At 40.1% G+C, this 22,719-nt stretch overlaps 1 protein-coding gene across 1 annotated transcript; it reads left to right on the top strand.

Moving 5' to 3' along the window:
* Nucleotides 1-539: 539 nt before the first annotated feature.
* Nucleotides 540-20,307, top strand: LOC131245205 (protein HEAT STRESS TOLERANT DWD 1-like). Its single transcript, XM_058244503.1, has 13 exons — nucleotides 540-695; nucleotides 804-842; nucleotides 936-1,042; nucleotides 1,197-1,275; nucleotides 14,873-15,058; nucleotides 15,261-15,359; nucleotides 15,553-15,721; nucleotides 15,864-15,970; nucleotides 16,067-16,206; nucleotides 16,310-16,382; nucleotides 18,203-18,315; nucleotides 18,409-18,526; nucleotides 19,818-20,307. The coding sequence occupies exons 1-13, from the start codon at nucleotides 648-650 to the stop codon at nucleotides 19,950-19,952; spliced, it is 1,413 nt and encodes a 470-aa protein (XP_058100486.1). The 5' UTR covers nucleotides 540-647; the 3' UTR covers nucleotides 19,953-20,307.
* The last annotated feature ends 2,412 nt before the right edge of the window (nucleotides 20,308-22,719 follow it).

The raw sequence follows: 22,719 nt of genomic DNA on the forward strand, positions 1-22,719 counted from the left end.
TCACGAGGTATGTGTTATATCCAACTGTCCATGCGTTTGGATGGATCTCGTAAAGCTTGAGATGAGAAATAAGATATATCTAACCATCAAGGGACCACACTGCAAAATGCAGTGGGGATTGAATGTCTACCATTGAAACCCTCTTTGGGGTCACATAAGTTTTAGATAAATATGAAATTTGTTTTTCCTCTTCATTCATGTCTTTTTGACCTAATGAACAGATTGGATGGAAAATAAACGTTATGGTGGGACCTACGAATTGTTTAACGGTGAAAATCATTATCTCCGCTGCTATTTGTGGTGTGGTCCAGATGATCTTTGGATATAATTCATTTTTTGGATAATGCTATAACATAATCTCTAAAAATAGATGAACGGTGCAGATATAATACATACATCACCATGGGGCCATGTAACTTTGATCTCCTTTGAACCGTTCGTACAACTCGGAGCTCGAGGAGCGTCAGTGCTCGTCTTCGCACGACACGTACGTACAGCAGCTATATAAGTGATGTGTGGTACACCAGCCAATCCGCTTCCTCCGTCTTACTGCCCATAGCAAGTCCGAAAAACTAAAACCCTGAAACCTCGTTTAAACAGGAGCTTTTTCTTCTCTCCAACAGAGTCGACTTCGAAGGAAAAAGAAAATGGTTCGCAGTCTAAAAAATGCTAAGAAGACGAAGCGCAAGAACAGAGTACGTCCTCTGCAATTTACTCTTTCTTACTCTCACTTTCCTCTTTTGCCCCTCTCCGACGCCCTTATTTTTGTATTCGTTATTCCTTACCCATTTTGTTTTGTACAGGCCCCGAAGACGGAAGAAGGTCCCTCCAACCCTGCCAAGGTACATAAATTTCATAAAAGCCCCTATCTTTCTGTATTTATTTTCGGTTTTGCCATTTTCAGGTCTTTTTTGTTGGGAATTTTGGTGAGATAGGTATGGCAACCGGGCGTTGACAAATTAGAAGAGGGAGAAGAGCTTCAATGCGATCCTTCGGCTTACAATTCTCTCCATGGCTTCCATATCGGGTGGCCCTGCTTAAGGTAGAATTTGCCTCTCTTTTTGAATATTTAACTTCCTGCCATTTCATTGATATATATATATATATATATATATATATATATATATATATATATATATATATATATTTTAAATTTTAATTTTGCCTTTTGGTGTGTATGTAATTCAATGCTGCAGCTTCGACATAGCACGCGATTCGCTGGGATTGGTACGGACGGAGTTCCCACATTCGGTGTACTGTGTCGCCGGGACTCAGGTAGGAGAGTTTGGATTGTATTTGTTTCTTATTAGTATTAGAAGATCCAATTTCAGTTGTAATTTTGATTGACTGGATATATATATTTTTTTTGAGTGGGCCTCCTAACTAGGATCGCCAGTTGATTTTTAATTCCAGGTTTGGATGTTTGTAAACTAGTAGATTGGGATTCATTTGATTGACATGCAGGGAACGGACTTGTGCATGGTGGATGCAGATTGCCTGCGAGCGGGGGTTGTAGGGGATTCCTGCATCCCCAAGCGCTGTGGGCCCCACGGTGATGTTTGTGTTGTATCCACTCCATCTATCCGTTTTGCCAGCTCATTTTAGGGCATGGGCACAAACATGAGGGAGATCTATAAATCAAGTGGGCCACACCACAAGGAACACTGGGGATTGATTGCCCACCAGTGAAAACTTATTTGGGGCCATAGAAGTTTTGGATCAGGCTGATATTTGTGTTTTCCCTTCATGCAGGTCGGAATCACCTCATGAACACTTTGGATGGCATATAAACATCAAGGTGGGCCCCATAAAGGTTTCAATGGTGGATGTTTCCATCCCACTGTTTCCTATGGTATGGCCCACTCGAGTTTTGGAACTCCCTTGTGTTTAGGCTCATATCCTAAAATGAGCTGGTGAAAGCCAGGGAGAACAGGGAATTGCCCTTCCGCTGGTCTTTTGTCCGGATGGACAGAATGGATATGACCCAAACATCACGGTGGCCCCCATAGTGATCCCTCAATGGCTTGTTGATAATTCAGAATGACCTTAGCATTTTTAGACGTTAGTATTGTTCTTGATGCAGAACATGAAATTTAAGTATGAGATGCAAGAATTCAGGCTTAGATCATACCAATTCAGAAATAGTTACAAAAATTTCACATCCCACATGACAGTTCAAATCATTCAATTAAAATGAGAATCTATGCGGGTCCAGGCCGACACAGGCTAGAACTGGACCAATAAAAATTATAAACCAAACGATGTCAAAGCGAAATAGAAATCAACCACACATGCATAAAAATCAGTCCCTAATCCAAGGGATTCCCCAATTTCAATTCAAGGAACCATTGGGTGATGAAAACGGCAAACAAATTTGGGAAAACGCAATCTAAGTTTAGGGTTTATGAATAAAACATGTATGAGGATGCAAAAGAGGATAAAAACTTGAACCCAAGACGATTCCCGCGTGTGGATAGCGGGCCTGGGGCGTTCGCACGTGCGCAGGTGCCTGACCGCACGTGTGAGGGGGCGTTGGTTTTGAGAAAGCCCTTCTTGGCATTGATCGGCTGAGGGTAGGCTCCAAAACCTCGAAGTTTCGGGTCGATCCGAGCGGTGGTTTGTGCGTAGTACTCCGTCGAAGTTTCTGACCTCCTGCAGGGCCGAAATCTGAAAATCTGCTGTAATGAAGAAAACTGATGCAACAAGGGACGAATTTGAAGCACGGATGGTGGTAGAAGATGGAAAAAAAAATAGATGATGGAAGATGGGGTGAATCGGGATCGATGTGGCTTCGCACCACGGTAGTTAGCCCTTCGAAAAGGGAGGGCTTCGCACCCACTTTTGAATTCTTTCACAACTCACGAAGAGAGCAGAAAAATAAAGCAGGAATTTTTATTAAACTTGAATGAATGAAAAGAACTATAAAGGGTGCCTATTTATAGGAAAAAACCTATACTTCAAAAACTCGCACCATGTGCGCAACATATTACTTGGCGATGAAGTAAAATAAAATAAAAAGCAAACAAAGAAATCCAAAGCGTTCATTATGTTCTAAATAATAACAATAAGCAAAACCTAAAATATGAAATCAATTCGACTAGTGGGCTACGATCATGAGATCCCATGATGGGCTTTTCTTGACTAACGAGCCCACTCTTTTGAATCAAAACTTTGTCTTCTAGCTAGGAGGCCCTCCTTGGACGTCGTTATTGATCTGGATCGATGGTGGGGCCCTCCTTCTGACGTACGAGCGTAGGGGGGTGTGCGTGCACGTGTGGACGACGTGTGCCGGATGTCCCCATCAAATCTCCCCGATTGCGAAGATTTCGCCACTGGCGAAATAAAACTCCTGAATTACTCCGAGATGTAGGGATCAAGTCTCTAAAGCTCCTCAGCGAACCACGTATTGGTTAAAGCTGGACATGACTTCCACTTGACCAAGAACTTCTGAAACTCGTCGTCCGACGTTGAAACTATCTGATGGTCCAGGATATCCTCTATTTCTTCTCTGGGTGTGTGAAGGTTAGGTATGGTAGTAGAGGCTGGAAAGAACGGTCGGTACGAGTATGTATGGGAGGTAGAGGCTGGGAAAATAGGTCGGGACGGGTAGGTATGAGAGGTAGAGGTTGAGAAAATAGGTCAGGACGGGTATGTATGGGACATAGAGACTGGAAAAATGGGTCGAGACGGGTATGAATGAGACGTAGAGGCTGGAAAAATGGGTCTGAAGGGGGCCATCCATAGATCAAGGGAAAGGTTTGGGGAATCAGGATGGTTAGGTGAAAGGCTGGACAATGCATCAATGGCCCCTTGAAATGCAACTAGATCCTCCACATTGAACGTGGAACTAATTCCCATGGAGGGTGGAAGATTTGCCACATACACATTGAGACCGGTTCGTTTTATAATTTTGAATGGTCCAGCGCTATATGTGTGTAATTTTCGAACGGCTCCCTGAGGGTACCGCTCTGGCCTGATGTGGATCATCACAGAGTCCCTCACATTGAATTCCTTGAAATATTTATGTTAGTTTGCAGAAAGTGAGTAATGTTCATTACTAGTCATGATCTTCTGCCTGATTTCTCGATGCCATGAATGAATGTGATGCGCAAAAGACTCTGCACGCTCTGACAGCCTATGGTACAGTGACATAAGGATAAGATTAATAGGTTTCCCAGGTTTATAACCATTAACGACTTTATAAGGATTGAGACCTGTGGACTTATCGACAGAACTATTAAACGCAAACTCGGCAATAGGTATTATGGTGTCCCATGTTCTGGTATGCTCTATATCCCTCATAGGGGGAGACTCATCCGGTAGATCATCAGGAATGACATTACGAAACTCATCCACTACCGGAATGGTCTCAGTGGGTAATTCTACGCTAGCCTTTGGTGCACTCTCTTTAGCCACGAGGCCGCACATGTTGTACTCCTCAAAATAATGGTCTTGATGTCCCTCATGGGGTGGGGGTACAGGTGCACGCCCATGATTGATTCCTTGGCCACCTCCATTCATTGGTCTATCCTCCCGACCACCTGCCTGAGATTGGCCATCTTCCCTAATGGTATGGTTTGTCCTGAGGGAGGCCTCTATTTGGTCAAGGCGTTGATCTATGCTTTGTTCCAAGCACTTACCCCAAGACTCGATCTATTGGGACAGTTTGTTTAGTGACTCTAGCAGTTGTTCCATATTTAGTGTAGGGTGTTAGCCAAAACCATGACCCGTATGTGTGGGCGTACAACATGCTAACTCCACCTATGGACTTTCTATGACGACTATATGAGATTAAATGATCCTATGAGACTCTATATGAGGGAAACTACGCAGTGCTACTAAAATCCAGCAATATAGTTGTCAAATTAAAGGAATAACGGAAAGTTGCAACAATGTAAATTGCTAACTTCCTACTAACAGAAATTTCAACAACTAATATCAGGGACTATGGACTCCTAAAAGATACATGTGATGGACTGGATGCATGAAGGACTCAAACAAACTAACCTTAAACAAGTAATGTATTCCCCTATAAGAACCCTAAACTTTGATACCAAATTTGATGTAGGACATGAAATTTAAGTATGAGATGCAAGAGTTCAGGCTTAGATCATACCAATTCAGAAACAATTACACAAATTCCACATCCCACATGACAGTCCAAATCATTCAATTAAAAAGGAGAATTGAGCTCTACAGTGATGTATTTATTACATCTACACCGTTCGTCTATTTTCAGAGATCATTTTAAAGCACCACCCAAAAAATGACTTATATCCAGAGTTCATCTGGACCACACCAAAAATAGCAACAAAGATAATGATTTTCACGTTAAATAATTCGTACGCGCACGGTAACGTTTATTTTCCATCCAATGTGATCAGACCCGAGTGGGCCCACTATGATGTATATTTTCTATCCATATCGTCCATCCATTTTGCCACATCATTTTAAGTCAGGATTCAAAAAATTAGTAATATCCAAATCTTAGGTGGACCACACCATAGGAAAAAATGGTTATAGAATGCTCACTATTAAAATTTTCTTAAAGTCCACTGTAATGTTTATTTTCAATCTAACCTATTAATTGAAGGGAAAACACACATGTTAGCTTGATCTAAAACTTTTCTAGCCCTCAATAAATTTTTAACGGTGAACATTTAATTATTGTTGTTTTTTATGGTACAATCCACCTGAGCTTTGGATGTACCTCATTTTTGGGCTCATGCCCTAAAATTATTTGGCAAAATGAATGGACGTTATGGATATAACACATTCATCACGGGTGGGGCCCAAAAAACTTTGACATGTGTGTTGCACTTTACATCTAAGTCCCTCCTAATTCAAGCCTTAAAAAATTGTACACGAAACATATATTAACTTAAAATTTGACAATTAAATTATGGACTGCAATTGCTAACTCACAATGCCAAAATCAAATTACTTAAATAGTTTTAATTATTAATTTGTGAGTTTTTATTTTTTAAAATAGGGCCTTTTGATTTTTATTTTTTATTTTTTATGATTCACTATTCAATAAATGTCCACCAATTTATAAGTAGGATAATGACAATAAATGACATGAATTTGAGGCTGATTTGGAGAATAGATTGGTCCTCCAAATCAGCCCCAAATTGGTAACGTCATCTACCTGAATTTAATTTCATTTTTTTTTTAAAGAACTATTGGGAAAAATAATATCAAGTTGTTAAGTATATAAATTACATATTTTAAAAAAATTAAATATATGAATTTTGTAGTCAAATTAAAGTTACCTGGTTCATCAGACAGGATACAACTTCTCACCAAAGAGTGGACCGTTACACCACCATAAACATGTTCCAATTTATAAATGAATGCATATTTGGAATGCTTAGAATAATCAGGATTTAATCCATATTTTTCATATTTTTTTGGCAAAAAAAAAAAAATTTGCGCATGATGTCAAAAGGAAATAGAAATCAACCACACATGCATAAAAATCAGTCCCTAATCTAAGAGATTTCCCAATTTCAATTCAAGGAACCATAGGGTGATGAAAACGGCAAACAAATTAGGGAAAACGCAATCTAGGTTTAGGGTTTATGAATAAAACATGTATGAGGAGGCAAAAGAGGATAAAAACCTGAACCCAAGACGATTCCCGCGTGTGGACAGCGGGCCTGGGGCGCTCGCACGTGCGCAGGTGCCTGGCCGCACCTGCGAGGGGGCATTGGTTTCGAGAAAGCCCTCCTTGGCACTGATCGGCTGAGGGTAGGCTCCAAAACCTCGAAGTTTCGGGTCGATCCGAGCAGCGGTTTGTGCGTAGAACTCCGTCGAAGTTTCTGACTTCCCGCAGGGCCAAAATCTGAAAATTTGCTGTAATGAAGAAAACTGATGCAACAAAGGACGAATTCGAAACACGGATGGTTGTAAAAGATGAAAAAAAAAAAAGAGATGATGGAGGATGGGGTGAGTCGGGATCGATGTGGCTTCGCACCAAAGTAGTTAGCCCTTCGAAAAGGGAGGGCTTCACATCCACTTTTGAATTCTTCCACAACTCACGAAGAGAGTAGAAAAATAAAGCAGGAATTTTTATTAAAGTTGAATGAATGAAAAGAACTACAAGGGGTGCCTATTTATAGGAAAAAACCTATACCGCAAAAAACTCGCACCATGTGTGCAACCTATTACTTGGCGATGAAGTAAAATAAAATAAAAACTAAACAAAGAAATCCAAAGCGTTCATGATGTTCTAAATAATAACAATAAGCAAAACCTAAAATATGAAATCAATCTGACTAGTGGGCTACGATCATGAGATCCCATGATGGGCTTTTCTTGACTAATGGGCCCACTCTTTTGAATCAAAACTTCGTCTTCTAGCTAGGAGGCCCTCCCTGGACGTCGTCATCGATCCGGATCGACGGTGGGGCCCTCCTTCTTCTGGCATACGAGTGGACGGCGTGCGCGGGATGTCCCCATCAGTTCTCCTGTGGCAGCACAAGAGGATCTAGGAAGGTAAAGGTCTCATAACCAGTAGGAAGAGATCTCCCTTTTACGCTGATCTTTGTTTCGTCCTAATAAATGGGAGGAAGGCCTCTGCGCTATAAGACTTTCTTGACAGAATGACACCAGCTCCAAGCTGATGCCTAAGTTTTAAAACAACAATGCGCGACTTTCTTTCCTTAGACATGTGGAGCCATTGAAAATACTTTCCCTTTGGTTGAGTTGATTCAGTGTAATGACGATAATCATGATGAGGGGCCATGTGGCTCGTGCTCCTTCATGAAGGGTATCAGGGTTGTTGATACCAAGGTTTTAGAACTCAGCTTCAGTGTGCGTGTCGTGGTATTTGACTGAGTTGTATTGTCAACATGGTATCCAAAGACGGTTATGTAATGGTAACAGTGGGTATTGTTACACGTTTTGGAGCTGCAATGGCCGTTACAATTTTTTTAACCTAAATTTGCCTGTAACTGCATTACAACCTGTATCGTAATGTTAATGGTGGAAGTTGCTGTTAAAATTTGTGAATACCTTGATTGTTGATATAGAATCATAGATATGACTCATCCAGTGTAGGATAGCTTGCCTAGACAATGTGGAAAAATGTAAAAAAATGACCCTGGACCTGACTCAGTCCGAATTGGCTCATTCTGATTCAGAACAAGTTGGGACTGAGTCACTCGATGCTAACTTATAGGTGGTCTAACTCGGACTGTTTCCCACTGAAACTGATATGACTAGTGTGATACCGTGTCATATCAAATAATATTTAAAACAATGGTTGATATTTGATAGGTATGATGCTCATCTATAGCTTTAGCATTGTCTCTGCCTGGTGTTCAAAATCCAGGTTGTCTAAGAGGTGATTCCCCGACTCCATATACCATGTTCATGATTGTCCTGTGGATCAGAAGTGTTATTCTTGCCTTTCTCTATAACCTTGCCCATTAATGGTAGCCACCGTACTTCCCCTGGAACCCAGCTTTTCTCTCATGTGTTTCATCCTTAGTTGTAGGATCCTTCTAACTAGGCGCTGCTCCCACTCCGAATCACGCTTTGGACTCTTGCTCCCGCTCCTCTTTGTAGGCATCTATACTAGTACACATTTTGAAACAGATTCTTCCCTGCTCCTGCACCCGAATATGTTGCTGCTTCGCTGCATGCTTCGTGCAACTATAGTTTCATCAATCTCGTCATTAAACTTTGACTTTCACTCGCCATTTGAGGGCTATATGAAACCCCACATGTCGTATGCGAGAATGAGTTGAATGAAGTAGGTGGGTTGCCTATGGCCAGGGGTGAAGGCTAAAGTTTTGAACATATTTAAGAGACGATTTGCTGGACAGGTTTGTGAGGAAACCAGACAAGTATGGCCAAAAACTAAACATGGTGTGGGGGTTAATCAGAGTTGACACTAGTAAGTGGGTAAAGGGTTAAACTATGGACATTTTGGTATTGGGTTTCTTGGATGTAGGCGGACAGATTCTGGATTAATTTAGGGCAAGTTGCAAATGCTGTTGGTGTTGTGATTTGGGAATAGGGCTGTTAAATGTGAATAGCACAGTTATGACTATTTGGGGGACAGGTAAAGGAGGTGGTTTTTGGACTGTGTCAGGCCGAACTGATTTTGATGGGGTAGAATTAGGGCACTGTTTGGGATGTATTTCAGGGTCATATATAGATATTGTTTGGGACAAACTTTTATGCTGAGACTGAAGTGGTTTTGGATAAAAGCCAATTGGCCAGTTCTTTGTGTTGGATGTATGGGTTTAGTATGATGCCTTGGGGGTTTACCACTGATTGGGCAGGGTCTTAGGTTGTGAGCTAAGGACTTTTTGATGGTATACAGTTGAGGTATGGTTTATGTGAAAGGCTGTAATTAGGGAATAATCTGGGGTAAGGGAATAGTTGGGTAATTTAAGGCTGAAAAAGGTTTTAGGCTCTTTTGATATAAATAGGGGCTACATGTGAGTTTTAATGAAATTTTAAGTGCTGCGGTTAGGAATTTGAAATGGGAAAGGGGATCGGGGTTGATAATTAGGGTGAATCGGACTTGGAAGTGGTATGGTTGAAAGAATTCGGGCTGATTTGAATTAGGATCAGGATTTGGGTCTCTAATTTGGTGATTTGGGGTTTTGGTTTCGGGGAACTCAGAGAAAATGGGAACCTTGGATTTTTCATGTGGTTAGTGTTTGGGTGCAGAAAGTGAGCAGTTTATGGAAAAACTAGGAATTAGGTTAGTTTTGAGATGGGGGACAGATTATTATTATTGATATTATTATAATTTTCTGGTTGCTGCAATTAAAATGAAAAGGGGAAACTCGAGTTACCTACCAAAATCTCCCTAAGGCTTGTTTTTGGAATGTTGAAAACTTACGAAAAGAAAACTGATTTCCACCAATATCTACTTTTTCGCTTGGGTAAAAAAGTAGCTGCGGTGATCATCCCATTTCAAGAAACTTTTCTCAGAGGAATCAATTTCTTAAAAATGTTAAAAAGTCGAACCCTGTTTTCTCAGAGGTAACTCATTGATTACATTAACCGATGTACTAGACTATTAGATAGCGCTTGATTGTAATCAACCTATGTAATAGTCTATTACATTACACCTATGGGTGTTTTGTTCTCTCATTGCCAGTCCCAAGCCTAGATAAAGGAGGGTTGCATCAAGTTGGCAGCCGGTGTTAAACTTACGCGATAACTTCCATCATGAATCCGAACATCCGAACTGGGTAAGGGTTGTATGATGATTTGGATGATGATGAATATAGATTCCAAGGTTAGGAGAGACAACTCTCAGCATTTGGCTGTTGACTTTTTAACATTTTGACGGAGTACTAAACTTACAAACAAAATGACAAAGTACCTATTGGAATCTGCAGTTTTTTTTTGGGATCCACAGTTTTTCATCATTTCCTGAGGATTCCGTGTTGACTTTCCATGTCTATATTCTGGTGTCTCTCAATTCAAAACACCCCCCTTACAGAATTGAAAATTGAGGTTGAATAAAAATATTACAATGTGTTTCAAATAAGCTCCCACCGCTAATTGGATGAAGAGCAACACATGCCTAAGGGGAACCTACACAAGCTATAAACCAAAGAGAACAAATTAAATCTGATACAGCCTTGTTTGTACAATTGTTCATGTATGATTTTTTTTTACAAACTACTAGTACACAAACCGTAATTTGATACTAAAGCCTTATAACCATGCAAATGCAAATGGGCCCCCTTTTGTGCAACCTCATGGGTATTGATTGGGAAAAACCCTCCCTACACCCATATTGTTTGGATAGAGACTCCAAGCCTTCTTAGAAGTCTTTAAAAATCAGCCCATTGAAGTAAAAGGACTGAATCAAGAATCCAAACAACAAATCCACATGCATACGGGTTTTAGCAACAACTGGTGGAATGTGTACATGACACAGTTTGCAATTCTCTCCTATATACACAACATGGTTTGCATATGCTTACCAATTATTGCAATTGAATGATGTATAAACTCATTTAGTTCTAGTAAGACTTTTATTTCATTCAATACAACATCATATATCAACTTTATGGTCTTTGTAGTAGACTATTAGATAGCACTTGATTGTAACTAACCTATGTAATAGTCTGTTACATCGCACCTGTGGGAGTTATGGTGCTCTAATTGCCGGTCCCCAGCCTGGATAAAGGAGGGTTGCATCAGGTTGGCAGCCAGCGTCAAACTTTTGCCAAAACTTCCATCATGAATGTGGGCTATTTGACATTCCAAACTCATGCTAGGGCATGCTATGACCCTAGATAGAATATGGTGGAAAAAAAGTCATGTAGCCAACCCCAATTTGGCTGGGATAAGTTTTAGGTGATGTTGATTATGATGATGGTTGATATTGGGGCCTAAACAACATCTAATTGGCCCTGGTGGATCCCACAGTCCACTGGAGCCCACCTTTGAAGGAAATTCTGACACGGGTGGGTTCCTAGTTCCACACATGACACATGGTTTGGACGCTTCAGAAGTTGTTTTGAATTCTTTGAAAGTTGTTGATAATAGATGATGTACAGTGGAACATGGTCATATGGTATATTGGCACATTAACAAAGTGTATTTGATTAATGTGATCCTGCCCCTTGTGACTTGTGAGCAAGTGTATGCCTTTCCACGCTGAGGGTTTGCATTGGAAAGTATCTCTATGATGCTTTCCTATGCAAAGAGGGAGGCTGAGATATGTCGATGGTTGTCCATGCCGTTACACCCAAACACTGAGGCAAGGTTAGCAATGTCTTCCCTGTTTAGATTCATTCCTAGAAGTTTGCCTTTTGGAGATTAATCATTTGTCTGACACTGCTTCGGAATACCTTAATACAATTCTCAGATTGACAGTATGGTCTCGACATGCATCGCAAAACAAGAGTTTGTCATCGGTAAACTGATGATGGGAGTCCTAAAAATTGGCATTTTCAACCATGAATATCTTAATAAGCTCCTACTCTCTCCTTTTTAGCATACTCAGCCTTCACTGTCACCACAAAGAGAAATGGGGATAAATGATCCCCTTGACAAAGGTCCCTTGCCCCCTTAAAAAAGCCTTAATGCGACCCATCGATGAGAAGCAAGAAATTCCCCGAGCTAATGTGCTCCATCTTTCCACCTTACCCCGAAGTTGAGTCTCAACATATACCTTATGAATTTCCAGCCAACATGGCAGTAAGCTTTTGAATATGAACTTGGCCTCTCCTGCTTCTACCTTCAAGCAATTAGAGCTGCATCAAGGATTTCTCCAACTAACAAAAGCACCTTGCAAGCTCAAGGTCACACATATAAGCACCTATTTGAGACTCAAAACCAAGACTACTGTTAATATTTTGTTGGGACTTCTTATTGACCTTCTGGGTCTAAACTCCTTCCAAGTTTCCTGCCCCTTGTTTGGCTCCAATTCAATACAATGATGCTCCTATGTCCTTAGAGGGCTTCCTCTTTTGTAGAATTCTGCTACAAGCTTGAGAATGCCTTCTGTCATATCCTCCTGGAACAGTTGGAAGGAAGAAGCAATTGTATACCTGTCCAGTCTGGCTGCTTTGTACCTCCCTCGCTCTGAAGTTACTGACTTTACTGCTTCCTCCCCAGTCAGACATTCTAACCAGTTTGCCTCTCCTGCTGAAATATGACTGTTGATCTAATCTTTTGTTGATGATACAAGGTGTGGCCCTTGGATGCAACATTCGGCTTGATTCAGTCCCGGCACAATTAAACTGTAGGTATGGAGCTATCATAATCAGCGCACGATGTCTCCCACAACTGTTAATAAACAAAGAATGTATAAACACGGCAAGTAAAATATAAAAAATGGCAAGTGATGAAATCAGTTTGTAACTCAATTTTCATTTGCATAATGCTATCACAGATTGAGCATCTGAAATTGAGAAATCACCTCTCGAGTGAGAGAGAAGAATCACTTCAAGCAAAACTCTTAAAAATTTCCTCCATTCATATCTATGTCCAATAGAAATGTCAATACACCATTTATAAGGGCCATTCTCTCTCCTATCTCTTTTTCTTCATGTATACTCCCTTCCCTAATTAATTCAAACCCTTAAAAGCACTCACCTCCCTCCGAAATAAAACAACAAAGGAATAGATTTTCCCTAATATGCTCGCTTTCCTGATTAGAATTGGGAGGAACCTTAGTTTTAGGGAGTAACAAATAAATGCTTATCCATTAAGGAGTAAAGAAGAGAACTCTGTGAAGCCCTTCTTGGAAGGGGTTGGATTCTCTTGGGCATGGTGAGAATATCCAATTTTGGGAAGATGCTTGGTTTGGAAACTCCCCTTAAACGCCAACTTTCCTAGGGTCACTTGGCCATGGGTCCTTCCGTAGCGGTGGCTGGTTTTTTTTCCCATTATTGGGAATGCAGTTGTTTGGGAACCTCCCTGTAGAAGGTATCTTTGCGATGATGAAGTGACTGAATTTGTGGCGGGCTTCTTAATAAAGTTATTGTTGCCTTTCAAAAAAAAAAGGTAATAAAATAAAAATTGTGCCACTTTTGGAGCGCGTTCATCTTTGGTCTCCAGTTGCTTCTGATCTGATAAGATGGTTTGAAGGATTGAAAGTTGGGTTCCCTCTTGGTTCGGTCTCTTTATTCCATTATTCGTGAGGATAGTAGGTGTGGGGGAGGTGAGAAACAGCAAGTTTGTATGTCACTATGATGTTCCTCCCAAAATAGCCTCCTTTGCGTGGTTGGTTGGTAGGAAGAAAGTCTTAACTATTGACAATCTTTGGAAAAGGGCAATGGTGATCCTGAATATTTGCCTCTTGTGCATGAACGATGAGGAAATGGCTGATCACCTTTTTGTGCATTCTCCCTTCGTGGAATCCATTTGGTTGCATTTGCTATGTCATTTCAAAGTTTCTTGGTCCTTTCCGAAATTGTTGGGTGATCTTTTGATTGCGTGACATGGAGTGGGCATTGGTAAAGCTAAAATGTCACTTGGATAATGGCCTCTCATGGGCCATTTGGGAAGAAAGAAATGCCAAATGTTTCAAGAATGATAGAAAGTCAGTAGAGGGATCCTCCCAAAGGTCTAGATTGCTTGTTGTTTAATGGGCTTATTGTGTGCCTAGGCTTTGGGGTTGTAATTTTGATTTTCTTGGGATGCAATTGGGTTGCCCTCTCAGCGCCCCTGGTTTCCTGCCTTTTCTGCTTTGTTGCTGTTTTGCTTTCAATAAAATTTTCGTCATCTTTCAAAAAAAAAAAAACTTAAATAAATAACATATATTCCTAAAATAGCTTTGCCAAATCTTTCGCTTCAAACAGGGGTTACTCTATTAATCATTGGATCTCACTGCTGTGCATGGGCCCCCACCTGATGATGTCATCTGCCAGTTGCTGTCTATCCTCCCTTCTCCCTTGCTTCTTGTGCAAATGATGTAGAAAACTTGTCTGGATCGGATGGTTATGAAATTCTAATCAGCCTCGTTTCTAGGATCTGGTTCATCCAAGAGTCTGCCCACAAATTGGATGGTCTGCATCCATCACTAAAGTGCACCAATCAATGATTTTTAGGGTTGATGCTGTTCACTTAATGGCCTCCGGTGCACACTGGATCCTACTCGAACCACTTTATCATTTAAACTGGATGAAAAATGTCTTGGTAGATTGAGCCAAGTTTCTTTCTCAAGGATCTTGAATGTTTTAATTGTTTAATAAAAGAACACATTTCTAATGCTTTGAGGACACTTGCTTTCATCTTCAAAGGAGCCATTAATCACGGGAATGTCTCAACTGTAGTAGGAGCTGTTTGCATGAACTAGTACAAGCAAGTTGAGTTGGGTCCTGTTGTTTCTGTTTTTGTCGTTTGTCTCTCTTGACTTCTGCTTTCTTTGTGATTGCAGGCTGAGAAAGCTGGCTGGAACTATATTGGAATATTTAAGCTATGCAATATATCTGGAAAAAGGCGTGAGTTGTTGCCTACTAAATCTGTTGGTAGTGACGTTGATATGGATGATAGTGATAGCAGCAGTAGTGATGAGGAGGATGAGAATGATGGGCCTGGTGGATCCGAGCCACCTAGTTTGCAGGTAGCATTTGTTTTATAGGTCTATTTCGAGAAAATCTGCATTTTAGATGTAGTACATGGGTTCACACTGTGATCTGTGTCATTGTTAATTTTTTCAACACCTAATGTCTTACACAGCAAGACGTCATTCGTATTCTTTTCATCACCAAATGTTTTGCAACAAGACCTTGCTTACAGTTCTTGTCTATGTCACTGTGTAACAGCTGCGCAAGGTGGCCCATGAAGGATGTGTAAACCGCATACGCTCAATGACCCAACAACCCCATATATGTGCAACATGGGCAGATAATGGTCATGTGCAGGTGGGGCTGTCTTTAGGTTATCTGGAAGTTAATGCATTTATCCCCCTTGCAACTAAAACTGATGTATCATGGATCTGACATGGTGTATCGATATGTACAACCATGGGTCCCACACATACATAATCCATATGGATTCTATACTTGCAAAAGAATCTTCTGATTTGGGTTTTATACTGCTAACTCTTTTCTGCAGGTCTGGGACTTCACCTCTCATCTAAATACTCTAGCAGAGACAGAAGCGGGAATTAGCACAGGAGCAAGTTCCATATCTTCTCAGGCACCCTTAATTAAATTTAGTGGGCAAAAAGACGAGGGATATGCAATAGACTGGAGCCCTGTTGCTCCTGGGAGGCTCGTCTCTGGTATTGTTTATTATACTTTTTGAGCCAAGTTCCTTTCATGAGGATCTTGAATTTTTTATTTATTTATTTATTTTTTTTAAATTATTGCTTAATGAAAGGAAACATTTCTAATGCTTTGAGGACACTTACCTTCATCTTCAAGGTGATTGCAATAATTGTATTCATCTTTGGGAGCCTTGTACTGGCGGAACTTGGAAGGTTGATACAAATCCATTTATTGGACATACTGCGAGCGTTGAAGATCTGCAAGTATGTTAATTTGCCTAGAAGTCTATCTCTGCGTGTTTTGTTGCATTTGCATGTTTGCTTTGTAAGTACAATACCTGTCTACTTTTGTTTGTGTAGTGGAGTCCCACGGAAGCCGACGTCTTTGCATCTTGTTCTGTGGATGGAACTATTACGATATGGGACATCCGTGTTGGAAGATCGCCTGCAGTTTCTGTAAAGGCACATAATGCAGATGTCAATGTTATCTCATGGAACCGGTAAGAAGAGTATTTTTTATTTCTAGTATTCCATGCCCTTGTGTTTCATTCGATCTTTGTTCTTAATAATGCCCTCACCTACACTTTTAACTATTTTGAATAGGTTGGCTAGCTGTATGATAGCTTCTGGAAGTGATGACGGCTCATTCTCTATTCGTGATCTTCGATTGATTCAGGTATGGGTAATGTGTTTGCATTTACGAGTAACTTGCATGCTTATAATAAACAAGCCAACATTATTTCATTGACATGCTTGTGAGGATGAGTTCTTTACATGCCCAGCTCGAGTCTTAAGTTGGTTATTATACCCACATTCCTGACCTGGTATCAAGCTTGGTTTTGACAAGGCAGTGACCCCGAAACTTCACCAAAAAGTATATGGGCCAAAAAAAATAGAGGATTAGTTAGTTGTTTTTTTTAATAATCATTATCATCATCGTAGCCTTCCCCTGGTAATGTGGGTTTGGTTATTCTAAAAGTTTGATTGGCCAAAAGTTTACGATCAACTGGCCACCAGATATCAATCTTCCTCTTCTACTCAGGCTCTTGGAAACTGGCCATGGCAGAGGCCCAGGCTGACAGAACTTGCATGCCATTGTGGTCCCAGGAACACAAGCTAATTAGTTTCATGGAGGTGCAGTTGCCAGGCAATACTGTTAGGCGCAAGTCACACACAAAGATGGATTGTCATGATCGACTTCTTGGCTGCACAAAATATCTAAGGAGCCAACCAGTCCATGTTTATCGAACACCACTACATGCCAACACAGTCATCCCCCATGCTGCATGTTAGTTATATTATAGGTTAGCACAAAAGGGACATCTTCAAATAGTTAGGGTCCCTAGTGCATGCAGTGTCAGATACCCGCTGAGGTACTCCAATTTTTTCTGGAAGGAAATTATATAGTCCTTACCCTAAGTATCCAACTCAGATACAATTTTTTGAAGGATCCAGGTATCAACTGCACCATAGATTCTTACAATGAATCTAATCGTTCTTATTGAACTCTTTACTGAGTGTGATTGCCCAAGTCCCTAATCCTCTACTGCGGAGAAGCTTATCGACCAACCTCCCTGCAACCTTCAGACTGCTGTATTCAGCCTATGTAACTAGTCGTTGTAGCCATCTCTACCATCCATAACAGCTGCAACAGGTTCTTGATCTGCCAATAAGAGATCTCTAATTCAGACCTTTTTGATTACTCTCACTCCAGGATCTCTGTGCAGTCTCCTATAAGCTGGATAAAACTTGTTTATATAAGAGTGTGTTACATGAGGAATGATCGGATACAGCCCATTTCATTCAAAGCTAGCATGCTATTCCCTTTTTTCCCCGCCTCTCCATTTAATGTGTTACATGTGTATGACATCCGAGTCTTGCAAAAGGTGGACCCTGGCATTAACGTCAGTCTGATCTTCTCATCTGATGTGCCAGACCATTGAAATCCAATGGACAGGCAGTGATCTGACCCAACAAATGGGTGTAATGGGTGTGGCCCATCTGATGAGTGGATCGGCCGATTTTCACTGCAGGTGATCTTCATGATCAGGTGAACCTTTTGCACACGTGGCTCGGATGTCCTACATGTGATATGTTCGGAGTGTGTTTATGGTGATCATTACTCATGTTAAATGATTCTAGGCATTCTCTACACAGAGGCTTCCCAGCCATGCATTATCACTTGTCACCCAAGTGGCACCTGTGGTTGGTCGATAATCAGTTTGATTTTTGTGAAGCATTGTGGCCCTAGTGAAAAAAAGAGAAGAAAAGGAAATAAGGCAATTGATGAAGACTTGTCCAATGAGACACTTGATCATGATCTGTATCCTTGCGTGCGGTTCAAATCTTCATATTTAGTTGATTTCAGAAAAAAAAATAATAATAATAAAATTCATATTTAGGACTAATTGCGTGAGGCTATGGAAATCGGCAGGATGACATGCTTTATGAGTTCTTATGTTTTTACCCCAATTCTCTTTCTTTTCTTTTGTGCAGGGAGATTCACTTGTGGCTCATTTCGAATACCATAAGCACCCTATCACATCCATTGAGTGGAGCCCACATGAGCCCTCCACTTTGGCTGTTTCATCGTCAGACAATCAGCTAACGTAAGATGCTTCTTTATTCATAAATCCAATAGATGAATGAATTCTCATTGTCTTTTACTCTTCATTCTTATTTTGTCCTTTTACAATTACCAGGATTTGGGATCTTTCATTAGAAAGAGATGAGGAAGAAGAGGCTGAATTCAAAGCGAAAATGAAAGAGCAAGTGAATGCCCCCCAAGATTTACCACCTCAGCTTCTCTTTGTTCATCAGGTCCTTTTCTTCTTACTCTATTTTTATTTTAAAAAAAGATTTTTAAGTCCTGCTAGACGATAATGATCAAGCCTGCTATCTGTTCTGGTGGGAATAGGATTGTGAAATGTACTCTCATTGCATGTGCTGTCTATGGCTGGTGTGTCCAATCTGGCTACTTAGTGACAAAAGCTCGTTCTTGGGAATTTCTCGTGAGATTTTCAAAATATGAGGTTTTTTTGGGAAAATCTTGCTAACAACGTTCTCAAATTACATACGCCATTGTATGCGACCAACATATGCTATTCGCATATGTGATCACATACTCGCATATGCAATCACATATTTCTCTGTTTTTTGTGTGTGTGTGTTTTTTTTTTTTTTTTAAAAATAAAAAATTGAAAATATCTTAAAAATTAGGAAAAACTATGCTAATTACTTGATTGGATTTTATTTTTTTTTTAAATTATATATTTACGTATTTCATTGTAGTTTGAGTGTTTGAGATGACTATCTATAAATTAAGTTATATATTTAATTATTTATATTATATTTACAAAAAAATTAACAAAACAATATGCAATGGTGTATGGGGTATGCCATCACATGCTCTTATCGTGCAAAAAGGTACACCATCTCAAACTATCCTAGATCACATATGCCATATGTGATCCTTATGAAAAAATGGCTTATGCAATCACACATGACAACAATGCTCGCTAAAAGTAAGAGTTATAAATACTTATTATAAATTAATAAATAGTTTTAAAAATTTAAATATACAATTATTAATGAGTTAAAATTCAAAATAATTTTTGCTTTAATATTGGGATATTATCACAGTAAAACTGAGAAATATTGAAAAAGGTGATGTTTTGATAATCTCACAATACCTTCACGATAATGTCATTTTGTTATTTTTCATGAAAATGTCACAAGATTTTCTAAATCTTGGTGATATTTGTCAGTCTGGCCGTTCATCCGGTGGACCCTGCTTTGTATCCTCCATGACTGAAATTTGGCTGGTTCAGTCATCAGGCGTGCTTAACTATCATTTTCATATATATATATATATATATATATTTCAATCACATGTGGGCCAGTTGATGAACGAGGACTGCACCAGCCTGGTTTCTGCACCAGGGCACATTTACAGTTCGGTTTGCATGAGAAGCGACCTGGATCTCACATGCATGGGAAATTTAGCCATTGCATTTCCTGTTATCATCTTGGAAGGAGTTTTTCTTTTGACGGATTGTGTAATAGATTATAGTTTCTAGATCTTGTAACTGTTATTTCCTTTGTTAAACAGGGTCAGAAAGACTTGAAGGAATTGCACTGGCATGCTCAGATCCCAGGGATGCTCATATCTACGGCAGGTGATGGTTTCAACATTTTGATGCCCTCAAACGTTGAAACGACTCTTCCATCAGCCAATGATCGGTAGCTAATAGGAGGATTCACTTTCCATTGCTTGATTCCCAAATCCAATATCGATCGGCTTATTTAGTCATTATAAAATGGTGTCAAAGCATCGGGCAATACTCCGAGTGTTTCCCAAGACCCAGTACGCATAGCCTCTATTGCACAAGTATTGACCAGAAGACACCAGCATCTGCTAGCAGTGGGATGCAAGCTTATGTTGGTGGGGTGCAATAGTTGTTTTTGTGGACCATATAAATCATCTTTATTTGTCTCGACTGTATAAAGCCTCCCAATGATGTTTAGTATGAACGGTGCCCTAACTTTTATTGGGTCATGATGGTTATGCAATGGATAGAGTTTGTAGATTATTTGATCCATGATGATGGTTTTTCAATGTAGGAATTATAGGGGTGGCAATGTCTAGGTGGGACCCGGCCAATGGTGAATGGCCTGTTTTAGCCTGTGTTAGGTAGTGCCTTTGAAAACCAATGTTTATGTTGCTCAATCTATTTATATGGTTATTCATTCATTGGCCTGGTTAGTGTGTGTGGAGCATGGCTTTATGATTATGGGTTTGTTACCTAAGGTGCACTAAGGGGTCGTTTGGATGCCTGTAAAATCCTCAAGTTGTTTAGGGATTAGAAGGGCTGTTTGGATGCATGTATTTGCCTGTAAAGCGGTAAACAGATTAAAGCTTTTAGATATAATCCGAAACCTGGTAAAAAGTCGTGTAAGTCTTTACATCTAAAAAGGTATTAAACATGTTAGAACACAATGGTTAATATAAACTTCATGATATGTGGGGCCCACTGTAATGTGTTTGGTACATCCAATCTATCCATCATGTGCTTCCCTTTATGCTCTCCTGTGGCTTTACGTGGTTGTAAGGCTTTACGTGGTTTTAAGTCTTACGTGGTTTTAAGAAAACAGCTCGTTCATTATCAAATGGACCATATGAGGGAAGGATGGGATGTCCACCATTAAAAACTTCTAGATTGCATTTGTAGCTCATTATGATGGGTGGAAGACATCCAATCTGTTTAGTGTGTGCATGCTTTAATGTTCTCTTCAGTCCAAAAAAAAAATCATATTTCTTATGTGATTTGTAGATTTAGGAAGGTTCACCACCCAAGCTCTATGGTATGAATGCTTCATTCATTGTAAACACTTTACAGGCTTGCCAAACAAAGCATGTTTACTTGTAAATAGATTACCACTTAAAATATTGATCCCTAGTGGGGGTGGCTAACATGGAGTGCGTGTACTGACATGGGTGTGTGCTAACAAGCTAACCCCACCCCCCCCCAAAAAAAAAAGAAAAAAAAAAGAAGAGAAAGATTATCACTTAAAAGCCAAATGGAATAACATGTAAATTGATCACACCTAAATTTCTTTTAAGGTGTAATGTGTTTACAATTAAAAAATTTATAGGCATCCAAACAACCCCTAAGATGAGACACATTGGTCTATGGTTGAGGAAAGTTGTGATTCATGGATCTTTTTTGCTATGGCCATACAAGTGCTTCGATATGCTTGTACTATTATGATCCGTCATCTTATATGAGGGGATTGGTTCAGCACAAGGATGGACACTCTGCCATTAAGCTTTGGCTTGGTTTTAGCTTGCCGTTGCCCTACTCCACAAGTGTGTTATGCCCTCCCCCACAAGTGTGTGATGTGTCATGAATAATATCATGACTTGAGACCTTTGATCATTTACGTTGGCAGGATTATTTGCAAGTACTGGTCGAGAAGACCCATCGTTATTGGAGTAGAAGACACTTATGGTTGTACTAGTTTCATCAAATCTTGGATTTGAGGATGAGTGGATAGAGAGATCTCAATTGATAGTTCTTTAGCTTGATTTATGAGGCCGCTTAGGTGTGGCTGTGGGGTTTCATCAAGGTCGTCAGTTCACATGCATAAATATGAGATCTACTTGGTCTGTTCATGACATTAGTATGTAGGTTGACCTTGGGGTTAAGCATTTTAAAGGTTGATCAACACTTTTATGATTTTTAATTGGTTAATTGTGTGTTTTCAACTATTAACTCAGAATTTTAACCGCTGATTTGTTTTAAAAAGTACTTGTTGGACATTCAATGGTTAAGATCGATTGAATCCCACCTTAGGGTGGTATGGGATAATCCTAGGTTCGTGATTAATGTCAATAAAAGGATTTGGATATTTGGGGTGTATGGGTTAGGAAGATAAATATATTATTTTTTATCATAAGGTACACATGAATATGTAAGATGGCATAACACTGGATTTTTCTATTCGAGATCCTACGAGGAGGGAGCAAGAGAGAGAAGCCCTAAACCCCACTCTCCTTGATGTCTGGATGCCAAAGAGAGAGAGAGAGAGAGAGAGAGAGAGAGAGAGAGAGAGTATGGTTTTTATTTATTTATGAAATATGGGATAATCACAACGGCAATCCACATTAACTAAAAATATAGTTTGTTAGTTTTTTTTTTGGTTGTTGAAAAGTTATATTTTGCTAGGTTACATCAAAACCCAATGGCCTTGTCCATTGGATGCCTATAGAATAAATGCAACACTTTAACCATGGGTACTCTTATGTGGGCCTATGTGATGGAGGACTTAAATGTTATCAAAGAAGATGTCTTTAATCTTCTAGGTAGCTCGACCGGTCGAGCGGGTCGCTAGGCTAGTCGAGACCATCTCGACTCGAAGTTCAGCGAGCACAGATTTTTGGTGTCCGGGCCGCTCGACCAGTCGAGGGGGTCCCTCGATCAGTCAAGGACTCGGCTCGACCAGTCGAGGTT

This window comes from Magnolia sinica, chromosome 5 (genome assembly GCF_029962835.1).
Source record: "Magnolia sinica isolate HGM2019 chromosome 5, MsV1, whole genome shotgun sequence".
NCBI classification, from domain to species: domain Eukaryota; kingdom Viridiplantae; phylum Streptophyta; class Magnoliopsida; order Magnoliales; family Magnoliaceae; genus Magnolia; species Magnolia sinica.

Coding starts and splice junctions, on each gene's coding strand:
- LOC131245205 (XM_058244503.1), top strand. CDS start 648: ATGGTTCGCAGTCTAAAAAATGCTAAGAAGACGAAGCGCAAGAACAGA. Junction 15,722..15,863: donor TCCTGGGAGGCTCGTCTCTG/GTATTGTTTATT, acceptor TTCATCTTCAAG/GTGATTGCAATAATTGTATT. Junction 18,316..18,408: donor TCGTCAGACAATCAGCTAAC/GTAAGATGCTTC, acceptor TACAATTACCAG/GATTTGGGATCTTTCATTAG.